The sequence below is a fragment of the Antechinus flavipes genome, chromosome 1 (genome assembly GCF_016432865.1).
Source record: "Antechinus flavipes isolate AdamAnt ecotype Samford, QLD, Australia chromosome 1, AdamAnt_v2, whole genome shotgun sequence".
Classification (NCBI taxonomy): Eukaryota; Metazoa; Chordata; class Mammalia; order Dasyuromorphia; family Dasyuridae; genus Antechinus; species Antechinus flavipes.
Window position 1 is genome coordinate 82,880,050 of NC_067398.1, and position 18,776 is coordinate 82,898,825.

Sequence of the window (18,776 nt, forward strand, 5' to 3'; positions counted from 1 at the left end):
TCTTAGATTTGCTACTAGCTTGCTGCACTAATCTGCTCCTTTCTAAAATGATACTTTCTAGCTAAATGATTCCCAAAGGCCCTCGGGCATAACTCCTATAAATTAGGAGAATGGAAAAGTATTGTCTTATCTCATTTCACAAACTGGAAACTGAGACCCAGGGATTGAAAATGACTTATCCAAGAACCTACAGCAAGTCACTGGCAGAGTTAATGAGTAGGATTACTTCTGACACGTAGCCCAGGGCTCATTCCCCCAACCACCATTACTGTAGGAGTAGCCTATGAGGCAGAGAACTTGTTTTTTCTCTCACTGGTGGGTGGCAAGGCTGGGATCTATTGTAAAGTAAGGAGCTGTGGGAGGAGATTGGCAGTGTCACACTGTGCCTGGGGGCAGCTATGTATAAGGCCAGAGATGAGGAGGTGCAGGTCCAGCAGATAGTGTGACAGGTGACTCCTGCTAAGCCTTATGTTGAAAGAGATTTTTCTGGCCTACTCCCTTGTAAGGCTCTTCCTCTCTTTTCCTAAAGCCTGATACTGGGTATCCTTGGGAGACCCTCTAGTCTGAGGCAGACATTATCCCTTTCTTCAGAGAGCTCCCTGTTTTGAGGGAATTCATCACCCTTGGCTTCAGGAAGCCCCATGTTCTCAGGGAAGATATGGCCATAGTCTCAAGAAGTCACCAGTATAAAAAGGAGACACTGGTTTTACATTAATGGAGTCACTTTTCTGGTAACCCTCATACTGACTGTGAGATGTAGAGAGAAGCCCTCACAATTGCAGTCTTAGTGACTTTTCTAGTCCCTGGAGTTATTGAGGTTTAGAATATACAAGGGACTCATGGAGGAATCTGGTTCCTGAAAGCTCAAGGCCTGGGGGCTAGGGCTGGAAGCAGCCTAAAGAAGCAAGTGGAATCTACAAACCTTCACTGAGAAGGGGCACAAGAGACACCACCTAGCATGATTAAAGCTTTCTGGCATTGTATCCCCACTGGGTAAGCAGCAATATGGCTGCTCCAACAGCTCAGTAGTAGTTCAGATGGGTTGGAGTGAAATCATTTGAAATCAACTTTGGGCTTTTGACTATTTACCAATTTGATGTATTATTTTAGGGTTTGGGTGACTGTTTTTCCCCAGTTCTCCTCCTACTTATCTTGTTGTTTCTTCACAGTCTCCTTTGCTGGCTAAGTATTCCCCAGAGACAGAGGGAGAGACAAAGAGACAGAGAAACAGACAAATAGAGAGACAAGAAAGTCAGAGACACAGAAAGACAGGGAGACACACACACACACACAGAGAGAGAGAGAGACAGACAGACAGACAGAGACAGAGAGACAGTGAAACAGAGAGAGAGGCAGAGACAGAGACAGAGACACAGAGAGAGAGAGACAGAGAGAGACAGAGATAGAGACAGGGAGACAGAGAGAGATAAGGAGACAGACAAAAGAAGAGATGAGATAGGGAGAGACAAAGCAACAGAGAAACAGAGGAGGCAGGGAGGCAGAGAGGGGATCAAAGAGAAAGAGAGAAAGTCGGAGAAAGAGAGAAACAGTCAGAGAGAGACAAAGTGAGAGACAGGGAGACAAAAGAGAGGGAGATAGATAAGGAGAGAAAGAGAAACAGAGACTGAGAAGATATAGTCAGAGAAAAAGGGAGAGGTAGAGAAAGGGAGAAACAAAGAAACAGAAATAGAGATAGAAGGAGAAATATTGAAAGGGAGAGAAAAAGACAGAGACAGGAAAAGATAAATTGCAGAGGACTTTCAGTACTTGCCTATTTGAATTTCATTTCAAAGGCAATATGGAGTCCTTGAAGATTTTTGAGTAAGGGAGAAAAGATTAGTTTGACTTCTTTGTTAAGGGTAGAAAGGAGAATGAAAAGATTGAAAGCAGGGAAAGGAGAAGAGGAAGAAGAGGAGGGGGAGAAAGGAAGGAAGGAAGAAAAAAGAGAAAGAAAGAAAAAGAAAGGAAGAAAAAAGGAAAGAAAGAAGGAAGCAAGGGAAGGAGGGAGGGAGGAAGCAAGGAAGGAAGGAAGGAAGGAAGAAGGAAGGAAGAAGGAAGGAGGAAGGAAGGAAGGAAGGAAGGAAGGAAGAAGGAAGGAAGGAAGGAAGGAAGGAAGGAAGGAAGGAAGGAAGGAAGGAAGAAAGGAAGGAAGGAAGGAAAGACAAGAAAAGAAAAGGCTGCTTCAGTAGCGGAGACGATAGATGAAGAGTTGATGCGGGACTAAACTAGTCTGTCTCCATCTTCACATTATCTAGTACATAATTGCATACTTAAGATAGCAGTGTGGATCAATGGAGAGAGTTCTCCGTTTGGAATTAAAGGTTTGTATCCTACCTTTGCCCGCTAACCACCTTGTGACCTTGGGCAAACAGGTTAAGGAACTTCCCCGGTTCTGTAGGAAGAATGGGGGAAAAGAACTTAGATGGTTTCTAAGGTTTAATCCAGTTCTGACTCTAGGCGACTAGGTTGTACCCAGCCCGCCCCTGCTTTGGTTTTGTTCTCCTGAGAACTCTCCGAGCCCCGGAGGTGTGGAGGGTCCAGGCTTAGCGGGGTTATGAGCTGGGGGACGTGCATAGGACAAACTGTACTGGACTTCACTGTGAAGGCCCTGACAGGCAGAGCGAGTGAAGACGTGTGTATGTCATAGGGATCTGCGACTGACTTTCCCTACAGTGTCAGGGTCCAGGTCGGCGGCTTGTGGCTCTAGGGAGTGCAAGGAGGGTCGTGTGCGCGCGTGGGAGCGGAGGGACTGAGACAGCTCGAGGTGAGGGGCACGCGCAGGGGCCGGGTGCGCGCTGCAGCTCCGGCCGGCTCGTCGCCGCCGCCACCGCCGCCTCGTTCGGTCGCCAGTCCCCCTCCTCCCCCCCCTCCCCAGCGCGCGCGCGGCTCCGATGTCGCGCGCGGGCGGCTCGTGGAGCGGAGCGGCCCGGGAGGGGGGAGTGGTGGAAGGCCGCGAGAGCGAGGGAAGGAGGCGCTCTGGAGCCGAGCAAAGCACTGGCGCGGCTCCAGGCCGGGGGGCGGGGGGAGGCGGGGGGGCCGCTCGGAGGGTGAGGCGGCGGCGGCGGCGGCGGCGACGGGCGGGCAGGTTGGCGGCTGCATATTTGAAGGAAAGTATCAGTTTGTATTCGCTCAGTGTGTTTGCTCCAGCGGCCGCGGCGGAAGCCCGAGCCTAGCCCAGCCTGATCGGCCAGGGCAGCGCAGCGCAGCCCAGCCTTGCCCAGCCCAGCCCAACGCAGCGCAGCGCAGCCCGCTGCCCCAGCCCTAGCCCCAGCCCCAGCCCCGGCCCCGGAGCTTTGCTCCTGTCCGGGGCCGCCTTCCCTTGCCTTGCCTCGCCTTCCCTCGCCTTGCCTTCCCGGGGCAGGCACTCCGGACAGCGCAGCAAAGGCGCCGTGCAGAGCGCGGGGCGCAGAGCGGCGAGGCGAGGCCCGAGCAGGCAGCCCGGAGCCCGGCCCCTGGCCCCAGCCGGTCCCCCAGCTTCTCCCCGTCCGAGGTGCCTGCGCTGCGCTCCGCTCTGCTCCGCTGGGTGCGGAGTCGTTCATGGAAACATGGCGGTGTCGGCTCCGACCTGCGGCGCCTCCTCGCTCGCTCGGGCTCTGTGCGGCGGCGGCCACCTCCACCTCCACCTCCACCTCCTGCTGCTGCTGCTCGTCCTCCCGGTGCCCGGCGCCCGCGGCTACAGCTTCCCCCAGCAGCACACGTAAGTGGCCGGCCGCAGCCAGGCATCCCTAGCCCCGGCAACTGCAGCGGTGGGGACAGCGGCAGCGGCTGCAGCCGCCGGCGGAGCGCTGAGCGGAGCGGAGCTGAGACGAACCGAGCCTGGCAGGGCAGGGCAGGGCAGGGGAGGGGGCTGGGGAGCAGACAGGTTGCGCTGTTCGCAGCTGCTACCGCTGCCGCCGCCGCCGCCGCCGCCGCCGCCGACTTTCTGGAGTCAGCGGGGCCAGGGGCAGAGGTCGCTCCCGGGAACGAAGGGGTGCGGGTTCAGAGGAGACTGGGGAGAGGGAAACGGGATGAAGGGTTGGGAAACAGGAGGAATGAAAGGATGGAGACGCAGGGGAGGATTCGGGCTGGAGAAAAACGAAAAGAGAAAGGGAAAGGGGACAAGGGGAAGAAAGGAGGGATATAGAGAAGAGAGCAGGAGACGAAACAGGAATGGGGGAGGAAGAAAGAGGCCGAGAGGGGAAAAGAAGAGAGAGAGAAGCAGGGGGAAGGGGGAGGGCAGGAAGAAAGAAGGGGAGTGGGAGAGGCGGAGGGGAGGAGAGGGATAGAGAAGGGGTAGCACAGGGAGGGAGGAAGAGGGAGAGGGGGAATGTCGGGATCAGTGATAGATAGGTTAAGTGAAGCTGCAGGGGCTGCTTAGTTCATTCTAAAAGGGATCGACCCAGATGGACATCGGTATCCCAATCCTTTCCCTGGTCGGGGATATGCAGAAAGAGAACCAAGCTTTCGAGCTGAGATCAGAACCCCTATTCTTTAGTAGATCGAGATGGGCTAGGGAGGAAAATAGGAAAGTTCATGAAGATGACGAGCCTCGGCATCTCTATTTCTCTCTGCGCAGCGCACCCCTCTCTCTCTCTCTCTGTCTCTGTCTCTCCCTCTTTCTCTCTGAGTGAGCTCGGTCTGGAGAAGTGGGGGGGGAGCATGTTTACAGACAGTCGGGGAGCCCAACCCTGAGCCTTCTTAGGGTGAGCACGAAGAAGCTGACCTAGTTCATTCATTCCTCCCGGTCCCCCCCTTCCCAAAACACACGCACACACTTCTGCTTGTCCCCAGAGTGACCGGAGCCCCTTGGATGGAAAGTCTCTGTTCAGAGAAGAGGGTTGGAAAGAAAGGTATATTCGGGGATGGAGAGCACTCAGTGTGTCTGGTATTTTGTCTGTCTCCCTCTGATTGCCTGCCTGGCAGAGTTTTAGCGCTAGCTACAACCTGGTCTTTCCCTTCAACACAGTCCCCTTTCCCCAGAGACAGTCTGTGTTTGGTCTTTTTAAATAAGCGTCGTCCCCCCCCATCCCTCAATGGTCACACCTTGCTCCTTATCTGCAGGCTCATAAAGCATCCTCTCTTCACCCCTCCCCATCCCCTCCTGCACCTTGGTGTTTAATGCTCTTAATTATCTCTTTGAAAAAGGATGCTGAATGAGTTAGGAAGGCGGTTGGGAGAGAAAACATTTTGGTTGGAGCCAGGAATTCGCTTTTCCCTTTGCACAGCCACCTCCTTCTCTAAATCCTTATGTCTCTGTCAAATGTTTGAGGCCTTATTCCCAGCTTCTAATAAAAAGGTGATTTTCCCAGCACTTTATCTCATGACTTCTGTAGGAACCAAGGTTCAGAATTAAAAGGTGGTTATTAATCAGCCTCTGCCTGACCCTTTAGGTCTCATGAAGGACAATGTTGGCAGAAGGGTTTCACACCCTTGGGAGCCCAGCTACAACTTTAACTTCTGTTTGGTCCCCAAGATTGAGTCTATAGCCAGGTAGTTTTGAAGCAGACTAACAAATGAGTATTATCTGGGGAGCAAGGTATTAGTTTAAAATGGCCATTAGGCTTAATGTGGATAATTTATCTGGCAGTCTGGTATCGGACGTGGATGTTTAAATTCATATATCCTCCTGTGTGTCTGACACACTAACAACCCCAATGGGTGATGATCCTTGTCTGTGGGAAGGACTCTTGAAAGGTGCAGGTATTCTAGAGCCCTTACAAGCAATTATTTAGCCAGCAGCCCGGTAAAGCTCCAGTCATTTGTATGTGTCTACGCTTCTGAATCTACCTCTTGTTGCCCTCAGGAGGCCAGATTGCCAGAGGAAGGGACCAGAGAAAAATGGAAAGAGGGGTTCTTCAGTGGGCTAGCATGGGCTCTGAAAGAGGAGAGAAATGTATTGACCTTTTCTGCCGAGATAGGGGCACACTATCACCATTTCGGAAAAACCTTCAAATAGTTACAGGTCCTCAAAAATCAAACTCAGAAAATGTATCTCATCTCATCTCTAGCAGGGTTGCAAATTCCATTTTATTTGTGCAAGTATCTTTATTGTTACTCTTTTTTTAATTGGAGGAGATAAAGTTCCAGTGTTATAGTTTTTCTTGCCTTCTAATTTAAAATGATTAGAACTGATTTAAACTAAAATTTGAAATAGGCAAGAGGCAGGGAATTGTTGCGATGTTTGTTTATTTGTTTTCTCTCTCTCTCTCTCTCTCTCTCTCTCTCTCTCTCTCTCTCTCTCTCTCTCTCTCTCTCTCTCTCTCCTTCACAAAGCTGAGCTCAGGCCAAAGCACAATTATTATTTTTTTCAGCCAGTTCTTAGCTCTTCTAGTCAAGGTTTAAAATAGACGTCTCTCGCTTGCTCGATTTCTCCCTGCAACCTGCAGTGGTGCCCAGACGATGGTTGTGCATACATAAGTTTTCATAAAATGGTTGGTGTTAGACCCTGAGACAGTACAGATGGGCCAGCATTTCACCGGTGCTGGGGATGGGGAAATCAGCAGGCATGCAGATGAGTCTTCAGAGAAAGCTTCAAGCTTTCTCTGTAGTTGTAGTTTAGGTTCATGAAGTGGGTTAGGGAGGAGGTTGAAATAATATCTTGCAAATCATAATTGGAGAATCAATGAGAGTCAAGGTGTATAAGAGGAGAGAGGAGGGAGGGAAGGAAGGTTGGTGTCAAAAGGTCCTGGAATGCAGAGTGAGACCCCTTTCTAGCCTGGTTTCTGTGAGCAGCTTCTCTCCATGCCCCTCTATAAACAGGTGTCATTTTGATCTTTGGCCCTTTCCAAGAAAAAAAAAAGGAAAGAGAATTCCCTATTGTTCATTTCTCCCATGCACCCTGCCAGTCTTGATTTAAGAACAGATCAGCTTTTGCTGAAGTGTGGAAAACTCAGAGATGGAAGACAGAGCCCTCCTGTTTGATGGGGCCGTGATGTTGGCAGTGTGAAATTGCAGGGTCACCCTGGAGGGGTCAAGGGACAGGTGACAGAGGTCTTTACCTATGAGAATATTGGCTAGGCTATAAGCAAAGCTGAAACCTTCTCCCCCAGAAAACTGCAAAAGAAGCTATGCTCACATCTGTTAGGTAGGGTTGGCTCTTGGGTCCATAATGACACAGTCTCCGATAGAGGCATTATTTCCTAGGAGAGGAACAGACAGGCTGGAGGAGGTAAACTTCCCGGACAATTTCCCTGGCCATAAATCACCAGAATTAGATGGTTCGGTGGAATGAACCTTGATAGAGACGGTGCATCTTTCAGGTAGAGGGCCGTTCTCTTTAGTCTTGCCTCGATAACAACATCAGTGCCAAATTGCTTCAAGCTTTCCCCATTATGTCAGGGCTGTGGTTTGGGATCTGGGGCAATTTATTTATATATTTTTAATTCTGAAAACCTCCAGGCATCTTGATTTCCTATATGTACTCTAATGGAAAAAAGAGATTTGGGTTTAGATTTTATTGGGTTTTTTTTTCTGGGCTAGGGAATTAGTTTCTCCCCTTTGATATGTATCCCCTGCCACCATAGTAAAGGACATTCTCTAGATCAGATGCTTTTAAACTGGTGTCCATGGATGTGCTTTTTGAAAAATAGTTTATAAAAATATAAATTTATATTTTAAAGTAATTGGTTTTAATCCTATGCATCTTATTTTGTCCATTTAAAAATGTTTTGAGAAAAGGTTCACAGGCTTCACCAGACCATTTAAGGAGTTTATAGCACAGCTCCTCTACCAGATCGTGGACTGTTTAAGATCTTTTTTTTTTTAAGTGACACTTTCTCTGAACCCCCTTCAAAGGATAGGGGAGTTGGGAGAAAATACTCCTCCATGTTCCAATTAGTCTTATTTTGTATGAGACCTATTATGATACCTGTAGCCTTTGAAATCTTGTTTGCTCCCTCTCTCTTCCCCATCTCTATTTCCCTCTCTTTTTTTCTCTCTCTTCCTTACTCTCTCCCTCCATTCCTTTTTTTCTCTCTCTGCTTTCTGGTTCCTCCCTTTTCTCTCTTTTCTCCCCTCTCATCCTTTGCTTATCTGGCTCTCACAGCTTCCATTTGCTGCAGAATCAGGTAGAGCTTGGCTCAGACAAGATCACTGGTTTCCATTTGAGACTTTCAGGATGTCTGGGTGTTTCTCCCTGGTCAGGCAGTGGTAGACAGGGTGAATTTAGCTTTTGATTTGAGGAGAGTGGGAAGAGAAGGATGATCCCCTTCCCTCGTGTGAGCCTCCAACAGCTGGCTGACCCATCACACAGCCCCTTTAATGAGCAGTTACTGGGGAGGGGGGTGTTTGCTCCATAGGGCCATGTTTCCCTCTGGTTAGGGTTAATTGGAGGACATCTGTTGGGGCAGGGGAGAACCTTTATCAAGTAATTCAGCTTCCTCCTTCACTTGGGAGAAGGGATAAGAAACAGCAAAATGGGCTCACCGCAAGACCACCACATGATGGCTATGGAATGCCAGCCCATCCCCTATACCATACCCCAAACATCATAATCCTTAGCTTCTCTTCTTCTTTCTTTCTTTCCTTCTTTCTTTATTATCAGTTTGTTTTTGCCTGCATGGCTCTTCTCAGCCGTTGCTTGGATGCAAAATTGCCAGGTGCATAATGCTACTAGTAAATCTGGGAACATTTAGTGGTGAGCCACAGGCCCACTGCTCCTCTTCCTCCACTTGCTGCATCTTGGGGGGGGGAATCTGTATTTATAGAATATTTGGTATTCCAGTATGGTTTCTCACTAAAATAAATAAGAAGATTTATTTTGAAAAAAAAAACCCACTAAATTCCATGGATTCCAGATTAGCTTTGACTTGCACCTAGCTGATGTGTCATTTCTTATAAGGATGCTAGACCCCATCCCTCCAGAATTAAGAGATCATGTAGGAAAATTGAATAGCATCATAGTGATATGAAACCTTTTGTGAAAGGACATTAGGGATTTCCTTGTTCAATCTCCTCAAGAAGAGGAAGCTGCAATGCAGAGAGAAGGGGAAATTGACTTATCCAAGGTCATATAAGTAAGAAGCAGCAGAACCTGGATTCACATTCTTACTTCCAGTGTTCTTTCACTGTCCATGATGCTCTTTCCTCCTCCCTCCTTTTCATATTTCTTTGCCCACCCCTCTCCCCTATTACTTCTTCTGGTCCATTTTTCCTGCCACTCTCCCTATCTAGAATGTCCTAATAGTCTTCTCTTCAGGACTCCTTCAGGACTCATCTTAAATCCATTTTTACCATGGAACCTTTAAACTCAATTGCTGTAGGATAATATACTCTCTCCCAAACTATCTAACACTCGATTTTATTTTTTCCTCTGTTTTTCTTGTGGGTTTTTAGAATTTTGTCAGCATAAACAAGATTGTAAGCTCCTGAGGGTTAGCATAGAGCTTAATAAATGTTCCTTGATCTCAGTCAGTAATCAGCCCTGGATCAATGATAAGGGGACTGAATGATTAGGTAGCTTTAGGGATTTCCTCACTATTTCTTAGGTCTCAGGGTTCTTTTTTACATTCTTAATGTCCTCCCCCTTTTCTTTCCAAAACTTTAGCTTTAAGATCTTTTCTCTTCTGCTCAAGATTGTAGTCCTGTACCTATCACTACATACATATTCCCCTTCACCATCTACATCTATGGGCAAATGGGACATTCTAAAGGTATCCATCAATGATCTCTTTTTATTGCTACTTAAACATCTAGCTTGTTTTACCTTAAGACTCAATTTATAGAATCTTTGAGTGGGATTCCAACTAACTACAGTTTCTCATTCACTCGGAAGACTGTGTCAAAGAAGTTTATAAATTGATGTTAATTAATTTCAACTGGATCCTCACTGGTACACAATAATTATTTTATTCTTCTGATTGGATTTCTATCAATCATACTATCTACAGTAGCTGTTCCAGATCTTCTTCTTCCTTCTCAAGCCTCCTTTATCATCTTTCCCCCTTGCCCTCAACAGCAGACTTTACATCCCAACTCTCTGAAGTATCTTCTCCCCCTTGCCATCTATCACTCACACCACACTCTTTAACATTACCTACTCGATCTTCCTTTGCCCTGGTTTCTGATGAAGACGTAAGACTTCTTGCCAAGGCTAACCTGGTACTCTTTATTCCATCCTAATTCATCTTTTCCAGGAATTTGCCCCTTTCATCATTCCTTTTCTTTCTACTTCAGCCTCTGTTTATCTACTGACTCCTTCCTTTTTGTAAAATCCCCCAGACCTAACCCATACATAAAAATAATCGTTTAGTTGATTCTGCTATTCCTTTGTCTCTCACAGCTAAAGGCCTAGAAATGGTTGTCTGCATTTATTACCTCCATCTCCTCACCTCCCACTCATTTCTCAGTCTCTAAGCTGAACTAAGTCCATCCCCTCCATTCCAGTCTTGCCAATGGACTCTTAACTGTTAAATTCAATGGCTGTTCCTCAGTGCTCATCCTTCTTGACCTCTCTACGATTTTGTTGTTGTTCACTCATCTTTCCAACTGTTTCCGACTCTTTGTGACCCTATTTGGGTGGTTTCTTGGCAAAGACACTGGATAGTGGTTTGCCATTTCTATCTCCAGCTCATTACATATGAGGAAATTGAAACAAATACATTACTTACGTAGGGCCACACAGTAAGTGTCTGAGGCCAGATTTGAATTCATGAGTCCTCTACTAATCCATTCCTCCAAATATTAGCATTTCTCCATCTTGAAATTATTTTGTATTTATTTGTATGGGGTACTCTGTATGTCTGTAGTTGAATACAGGTTGTCAGCCCAGGACATTCCTTGAAGACAAAACTCCCTTTTTTTCTTTGCCTTTATCCCCAAAGCTAACATAATGCTTTGTACAGTAGGCATTTAATACATGTTTGCTGATTTGACTTGACTTAAGTGGACCTGAGAACACAGAATGTAAGGTACTTCTAGAAAGCTCAATTTGGAAAGAAATTTTTCAGAAAAAGTGTTAAACTTTTGAATCAGAGGATCTGGATTTAAAACTGGCTTCTGTGATCTCCTGTGACCTTGGGAAAATACCTTAACCTCCATTCAGTTTCCTTCACTGCAAAATCAAGGAGTTGGACTAAGTAACCTTGAAAGTGCTTTCCATTTCTAAATCTATAATACTATAATTCCATTTATTTCATAGAGAAGGAAACTGAGATTCAGGATTAGTGGTGATGCCAGAACACTAATTCAACTCCCCTGATTCCTATCCTGTTTTTCTTCCCACTAAGTCTGAAATTCTGGTTTCCCCTGTACCCCCTCCCCCCTTTCCTTAACACACACACTCAATAATAATACCTGTTGAGTAGGTTATTTGTGGATTAATGAAAACTTGAGGACAGATCTTTCAATCCTTCTGGGAATGGAGCTTTGGAAAGCCAAAGGTGGCTTCAGTCAGATAGCAGTGACCCACTATGGTGAATGGGAATTAACACAGCCCTAAATCAGGCATAACTTGGAGGGTTGTGATTTTGTTTCCAAGATAAAGAAATATTTGCAGACCAATTACACAGTTATTTTAATCTGGTATCTTAGAGAAGGAGACAGAGGGTACATCCAATTTTAGCTCCTGGGTAGTGTGTCTGTGTATTTCTTTTTGGATTCAGAGTCATGTATAGTAGAGCTGACTGAGTCTGTCAGATATTTTGTTCAAGATGCATGCATTCATTGAGAATTGACTATGTGTAGCTCCCCATACTTGAGGAGATACAGCTAAGACATGATTTCTGCTCTAAGATTTTAGAATTTGGATTCAGAAGGCAACAGATTATCTTGTTCGGTCTTCTTATGTAATAGTAGAGAAAATTGAGATCCAGAGAAATACAGCCGTTTGTCAAGGTCACACAGGTACTGAGTGGCACAGTTGAGATTGGAGCCTGTTCTTTGATTCCAGATTCAGCCCATTATTCTAAACTGTTTGTTTTGTTCTGGTTGTGTGGGGGGTTGGTAAGTTAAGAGGATCATAGCATTTATAGGTTAAAAGGAAGCTTAGAGATCAATTTCTAATCTCTTCATTTGACAGAGAAATAGGAGCTGACTTGTTCAAGGTCATACAGTTATTCTCAACACAAAACTAGAGAGTTCTTTGGACTGAACCACAACATCCAGAAGGAGCTTATAATTTAGTAAAGAGTGATATAGCCATACATAGCTATATGTATATGTTGGCCAGATCCAAAGAAGTAATGCTCACCTCTAGCTAAAGGGAATTGGGACAAATTACCGTAAAAGGATAAATTGGATTTCAGCAGGCAGATGATGGATAGATAAGAGGAAATAGATGGATAGACTCCTTGGAATCATTCTCTTTGGTTGGAATGTGGTGGGCAGCAGTAGGAGATGTACAAGGGTATGCTGGAATCTACTCGTACCATCCTGAGATGATTAAATTTTCAGTATGAGCATTTATACTTTGGAAACTGGCAAATGCTACAAATCAGATTTATTGATCTAAAAAAGAGATGGTGAAATTGTTAATAATTCAATGTTAATAAAGCTTAGAAGTGTGTACTGTATATGCTTCCCCCCCCCCCCGGAGAGCTGATTGTTAAAAAAAAAATTAAGTTGCACATACTTGGAAATGAGCCTACAAGCCAACAAAGGTGAGTTCCAGAAATATTGAGATAATTTTTAAATGCTGCCATATTATTCAAATCTCTCATTCCTGTTGGATTTTGTTTCATGTCATTGATTCCTTATTAGGTCTCAAGGAATATTATAAAGTACTAGAAAAACTGAAGGATCTGAGGATCTTTATTAAAATCCTTACTCTGTTACTTACCTGATGTATGACCTGGTAGATCATTCCTTCTATTTAAGCCTCAGCTTGTACATCTGTATTGACTAGATGATTTCTGAGTTCCTTTTTGAGAACAGGATTCCCTGCAGTTGGCAAAACTATCTTAAATTCTTGGTTCTCTCAACCTTTCTAAAAATCAAGAATCTTGGTTTTGTGTGACTTTGAACAAGTCACTTAACCAAAGTTTCTTATCTGAAGATCATCTTATCAGCTCCTAAGGGTTTAATTATCATCCTTCTGTAGATACTTTCCAGGTCTACATATCTATGCTCTAGTTTCTTATCTATTTGAGCGTTTTAAACTGTATCCAAAATTGAACTCATCATCTTTTCTCCCAAGACTCATCCCTCTCCCTAATATCCCTGCTTCTGTTGAGAGGGACACAATCCGTCCTGTTTCCTTCTTCTTTATAATCTTAATTCTCACTCGCCCTCGTGCCTCATATCTAATTGGTTGTATCAGTTGCAGCTTTGTAAATTCTCTTTACAGTATCTCTTGCAACTGTTCCACTCCACTGATGGAGTTCTTTCTTTCTCCTCGTTCTGTTCTTTCACCTCTCACCTGGATTGTTGCAATAGTCTTCTAATTATTCTCCTACTTTCAAGTCCCTTTCCTATAATCCATTCTTCACACAGATGCCAAACTGATATTCCTAAAAGCACAAGTCTGACAGAGCATCTCTCTGCTCAAAAAGCTTCAGTGGCTCCTTATTGCCTCTGAGATGAAAAAACAAACTGCCTATGACATTTAAAGCCTTCACAGTTTGGCCTTTTTCCAGGCCTGTTACATGTTACTCCCTTTGACAAACTGTGGTCCCGCCACAACCTTTCATCTCCCATCTCCTTGTTTTTGAATACAGTGTTCCTGATGTTAAGAACTTGCTCCTTCCTCATAGATAGAATCCCTAGCTTCTTCTAACCTTAGCTCAAGCAACATCTCCGACTTGATTCCTTTCTTGCTGCCCACAAGCTGTTAGCACTTCCCCTCTAAGATTATTTGATTTTTGCTTTTAAAAAAAAATAATAATTTGTATATATTTGTGTGCAGGCTCTTTTCAGGAGACAATAAGCTTCTGGAGGGCGGGGCTACTTTTTTGGTGGTCTTTGTGTCTCCAATACCTAGCAGCATGATGCTTGGTACACAGTAGATACTTAATAAATACCTATTGATTATATACTAGGATAAGATGATTTTTGAAGTTCCTTCTGTTTTTAAGGGTTCTTGCCTAAGGTCACACAGTACATTAGTAGTGGAGATCTGCCTATTAGTCCATATCCTATTACTTCACCTCTATCCATTCCCCTCAAAATACACACATTATGTCTCCTCAGCCTGGATAAAGCCATATCTTAGGTTTAGGCAAGCAGCCCTGACCTAGAAGATTTCATTCACTATCTTCAGAGCTGTTACAGAAAGGAGGCACATGGGGATTCCTGCCTCATTGTCCCCAGCTTGAGAGAACTTCTAAAAGGAAATCTGTGACTATGGCCCACTTTATACTGGTGATGTGTTAATTGTTTAACTAAAAAGGGGTGGAAGTTAAAGTGTTTCCTACTGATCATTAAAATTCCCCTTGGGAAATGATTTCTTATTTTTTTTTAAAAAAGAGGAAATTTTAGCTCTACCAAGAGACAAGAAATAGTAAATGTGTGAGGGAAGAAAATAGCCTCCTTTCCATGTCTATCAAACCATTTCTCTCATTGCTTCCTCAGTGAGAACCCATCTTCCTTTCTCTCAGCTACTCTTCTTATGGGTCAACTGTTGTCCAATGTGGAATATCCTTTCTTCTTTTCTTCTTATTTCTGCCTCTCCAATTCTCCTGAACTTTCTAGCCTAGATTAATGATTGCACCTCCTCCAGGAAACTCTCTTGATATCACCAAACTATAGGGATTATATTTTCTCCCAATTCCTTTTGTATTTATATTGATTTTGAATCCATGGAAATGATCTTATTTAATCTATACCTTGAATAAGCCCAAAGAAGGGATGGGTCTTGCTTAATGTCATATGGATAAGAGATAGATCTGGGCAAGACCTTATCTCCCTTCCATCTTCACTGACTCCTCAGGGATCATAGACAAGTCATTTTGTAAAAGATTAGGATACCCAAGAACAGAGCCTGGATTTATTTCTATTCTGTTACTTCTTGTCTCCCAACCCTCAAACTGAGATTTTGAGGGCTCTGTCAGGACTTGTTCCTCTTTTATCTTTCTGTCTCCAGTCACTTCAATACTTCTTTCACAGAGCTTGCAATATAATCTTCCTACTTTATATTTGACCATATCACTACTCAATAACTTTCAATGACTCCCCACTACCTGAAACAAAATTCAAATTCCTCTTTCTAATATTTAAGTTTCTCTACAATCTATCTCCATTTTGTTCTTTGAGCTTTGTTTCATTATAGAACACTGGAAAGTTTTTTTTTATTTTTTTAGAAAGATATAGCTTTTAAAGCTCTTTATGATATGATGCCCAACTTACCTTTCAACTCTATTATACATTACTCTCTTCCTACACACTACGGTCTAGCCATTCTTTACATGTCCATACATTTAGACCTGGGAGTGACCTAGAAGCAATGTAGTCCAAACCAGTCATTTTTCACACGAAGAAATTAAGACCCAGGGAAGTCCTCACAGTAATTGCTAGAGGTTGGATCTGAAGCCAGTTCCCGTACCTCCAAAATCAAGGCTCTATCCACATTGCTTCCCTCCTTGCACGTCTCTCCAATTCCTCCTTCCACATTGTAATGGTTGTACCCTATGCATGGAATGAGCTTCCACTTAAATCTGTTTTGTAAAATCCTCTGTTTCCTTCAAAATTCTGTGATTAACACGTTCTGCAATAAGCCTTTTCTGATTCTCCTGTTTTGGCCACCTTGTCTCCCCCAATAGAATATAAGCTCCTTGAGAGCAGAAATTATGTAATTTTTAGTTTTGTATCCCCAGCATGAAGCAAAATTTCTGGAAGGTGACAGACTTAGGAAATTTTTGTTGATCAATTGATAGATTGACTTGTATTAATTGGTTTATTGGTTTACTCAGGCTTTAACCAAGCTATTTGTGTTCAATATATTATGTGTTCTTGGGCAAATTATTTAACTTTTATGGATTTCATTTTTCTAATCTGTAAAATGAGAGGCTTGAACTAAAAGATCTCCAAGGAAATTTCCAGCTCTGAATACCATATTCTATGATCCTATTCTACCTGCTGCTCCTGAAACATGACATTTTATATCCTACCTCCCTGCATTTGCACAGAGAGTTCTTCTGTAATCCTTTCCTATTTATTTTCCCCTTTCTGAATCCATGTCTTCTTTCAAATCTTAGCTCAGTTGCTTATGCTCTCTCTATTTCTCTGCTCAAATGATATTTCATTGTACTTTTTGGAGTCCTTTTTGTGTCCTTCCAATAAAATGTCAACTCCTTAAAAGCAGGGACTATTTTTTTTTCATATCTCTAGTATCTAATAAAGCACCTTCTTGCACATAATAGATTTTAAATAAATGTTTGTTGAATTAATTATGCTTCTTTGCCCCTATGAGTGAATTCCCTGAGGAAAAGGCTTTTTTCCCCCTTTTTTCTTCCACATCATCTGGTCACACAAAAAGCTGAATACTCAGAGTTACCCAGAAAACACTTAGAGGTAGATTGATGTTTTGGTTTCCCAGTTTGTCTCTCTGTGTTGGAGAAGTATACACATCTCTGTCATTTCTCTTTCTAGTTACCTTGGAGGTAAATGCCAGCTCTCAGCTTGGAAAATATAGACTCGTTTCATACACTGAAAAATAAAACTATCGTGATGTGTATACTCACATTTGTAAGCCTTTGTGTCAGGATATACAAAACTTTGGAATCAGATGGAAAGTTATAACTGTCTACCCTTTTAAGATGATGGTGGCACAGGAAGGCTTTTCTTCAAACACACGTGCCTTCCTATAAATACAGTTTTCTTTAATAAATTGATTCTCATTTCAAATGTATCAGCAGAGTCCATTGCTTTTAAAGGAACTCTGATGAATTATTTTGTAAAGTGAAAAATCCTTTGACAATGCAATCACCCTTCCTCTAATTTTTTAGTGTCATAGTATGACTTTTGTGTTTTATGAAAGTGGAAACTGAGATCCACAAAAGGCAAAGGAAATGGCCAGGATCGTAGACGCAAATCCTTGACAAGGTTAGGGCTTGGACTTAGTATTCTAACTCTTGTTCAAAGTTCTGTAACTCAAATCATCTTAAATAAACTTAGTGACCTATGTACTCAATGTGACTTACTGAAGCTAGAATTGCAGAATTTTTGAGCTGGAAAGTACCTTAGAGGTCATTTAATCCCCAGCTTCTTCAATTCTGGTTCATGATCTCAATGGGGTCTCGTAATTGAATGTGGGAGTTGTGAAATCATAATTTGTTATCAGTAAATGTTTGATTTGTATGCTTATTTTATATTCCTACATATTCAGAGTTATATAAAAATTTCTTGGTGAAAAGGGTCACTAATGGAAAAAGTTTAAGAAGCCCTAGTCTAATCCATCCCCTTTACTCAACTAGTAATACTCATTAAACGGACAGTTCTTTGCATAAATATTTACTGAATGGGATGTGTGTGTGTGTGTGTGTGTGTGTGTGTGTGTGTGTGTGTATAAGTTTTTGTAAACTGGGAATTTCCATTTTTTGTTTGATTTTGGTTAAACTACCTACTGCCTTAGTCCAAAGTAAAGGAAATCCAAATCAAGGGGCTTGTAAACAGGTTGAAGGAAGAAATTCTATATATACATCCATGTGTGAATACACATGCTTATATTTCTGGGGCCCTTGATCTCATCATTTAGGAGCAACACCCTGTCAGGGTAGTAGCTTCCTATCCCCAAGTGTGGCATTTCAGAGTTGCAATAACTGAATTTTGTAGCCTGTGTTCTCTTCCCCAATTTCATGATTTCACAGGATGTCTGTTCTTTCTAAAATGCTAACTTTGAAGTCTTAAAGGTCATTCATTTTAGAGATTGACACCTGTTCAAAAAATAAATAAAAATGACAAATATTTTTCTTCAGAAAAGGGAATGGCTTAAACTTATGTGATGATTTTAAAATGTTTTTCTTCCTATTCCTTCTTTGTACTAAAACTCAGATATGATTAAAACCAACCTTAATTTTTGTATATTTGTGCATATATATATATATGTGTGTGTATGTGTGTGTGTATGTGTATATATATACATACATACATGTGGAAAAACAGTTTGATTTGGAATCAGGAAATTTGGGTTCAAACCCAGCTCTAGCACTAATTAGTATATGATTCTAAACAAATCATTTCTCTACTCTAAGCCTCAGTTTTCTTATCTATAAGACAGGACTAATAATGCTAGTTCTCTTACATATATATTATGGGAAAGGCATTTCAGAAATATTGTATTGTTATTAAGATGAAAAACTGTGATGATGATAAGGAGGAGGAAACATAAGTAAACTTCAACAATTCATGCCTGAATTTCATGTGGAAAATGATTTCAAAGATTATCAAAGAAATCTATAAAATGGGAAGATTAAATAGAATTACTTCCAAGGTCCTTAAGCTTGAAATGGATGATCCTATGAAATATATAACTGATCTCTTATATCAGTTATATAACATTGTAAGAGTGAAAGATAATTGATGGATAACTACGGACTTTTATTGGTATCTATATGATCTCTAGAAACCTAATAAAGAGCAGCCCATTGGGCAGACCATTTATGTTATAAGAAAAGGCTCATAGATTGAGAAGGCATTGATAATTGTGATCTATTCTATTGGAAGGTGTGCCCATAACAACGAAATCATAGACCATCGAGATGAGTGATCTCATCAATCTGAATGTTCTTTCCAACAATATATATCTCAACTTATTCATGCTTGCTCATCGCATGTGACTATATCTTGTCTCTATCATCCCAGTAAGTTAGAAATAAGAGAGCAATCCAATGTACTTTTGACATCATGAGAATTGCAATGGAGTCGTC

The 18,776-nt window shown here is 42.8% G+C and overlaps 1 protein-coding gene across 1 annotated transcript in view; it reads left to right on the forward strand.

Moving 5' to 3' along the window:
* The first annotated feature begins 3,058 nt into the window (after nt 1–3,058).
* CACNA2D2 (calcium voltage-gated channel auxiliary subunit alpha2delta 2) overlaps nt 3,059–18,776 on the forward strand; it is a 441,743-nt gene continuing 426,025 nt past the window's right edge. Inside the window, exon 1 of the mRNA XM_051985848.1 lies at nt 3,059–3,697. Coding sequence (XP_051841808.1) covers nt 3,546–3,697 — 152 coding nt within the window. The 5' untranslated portion in view covers nt 3,059–3,545. The remainder of the gene's footprint in view (nt 3,698–18,776) is intronic.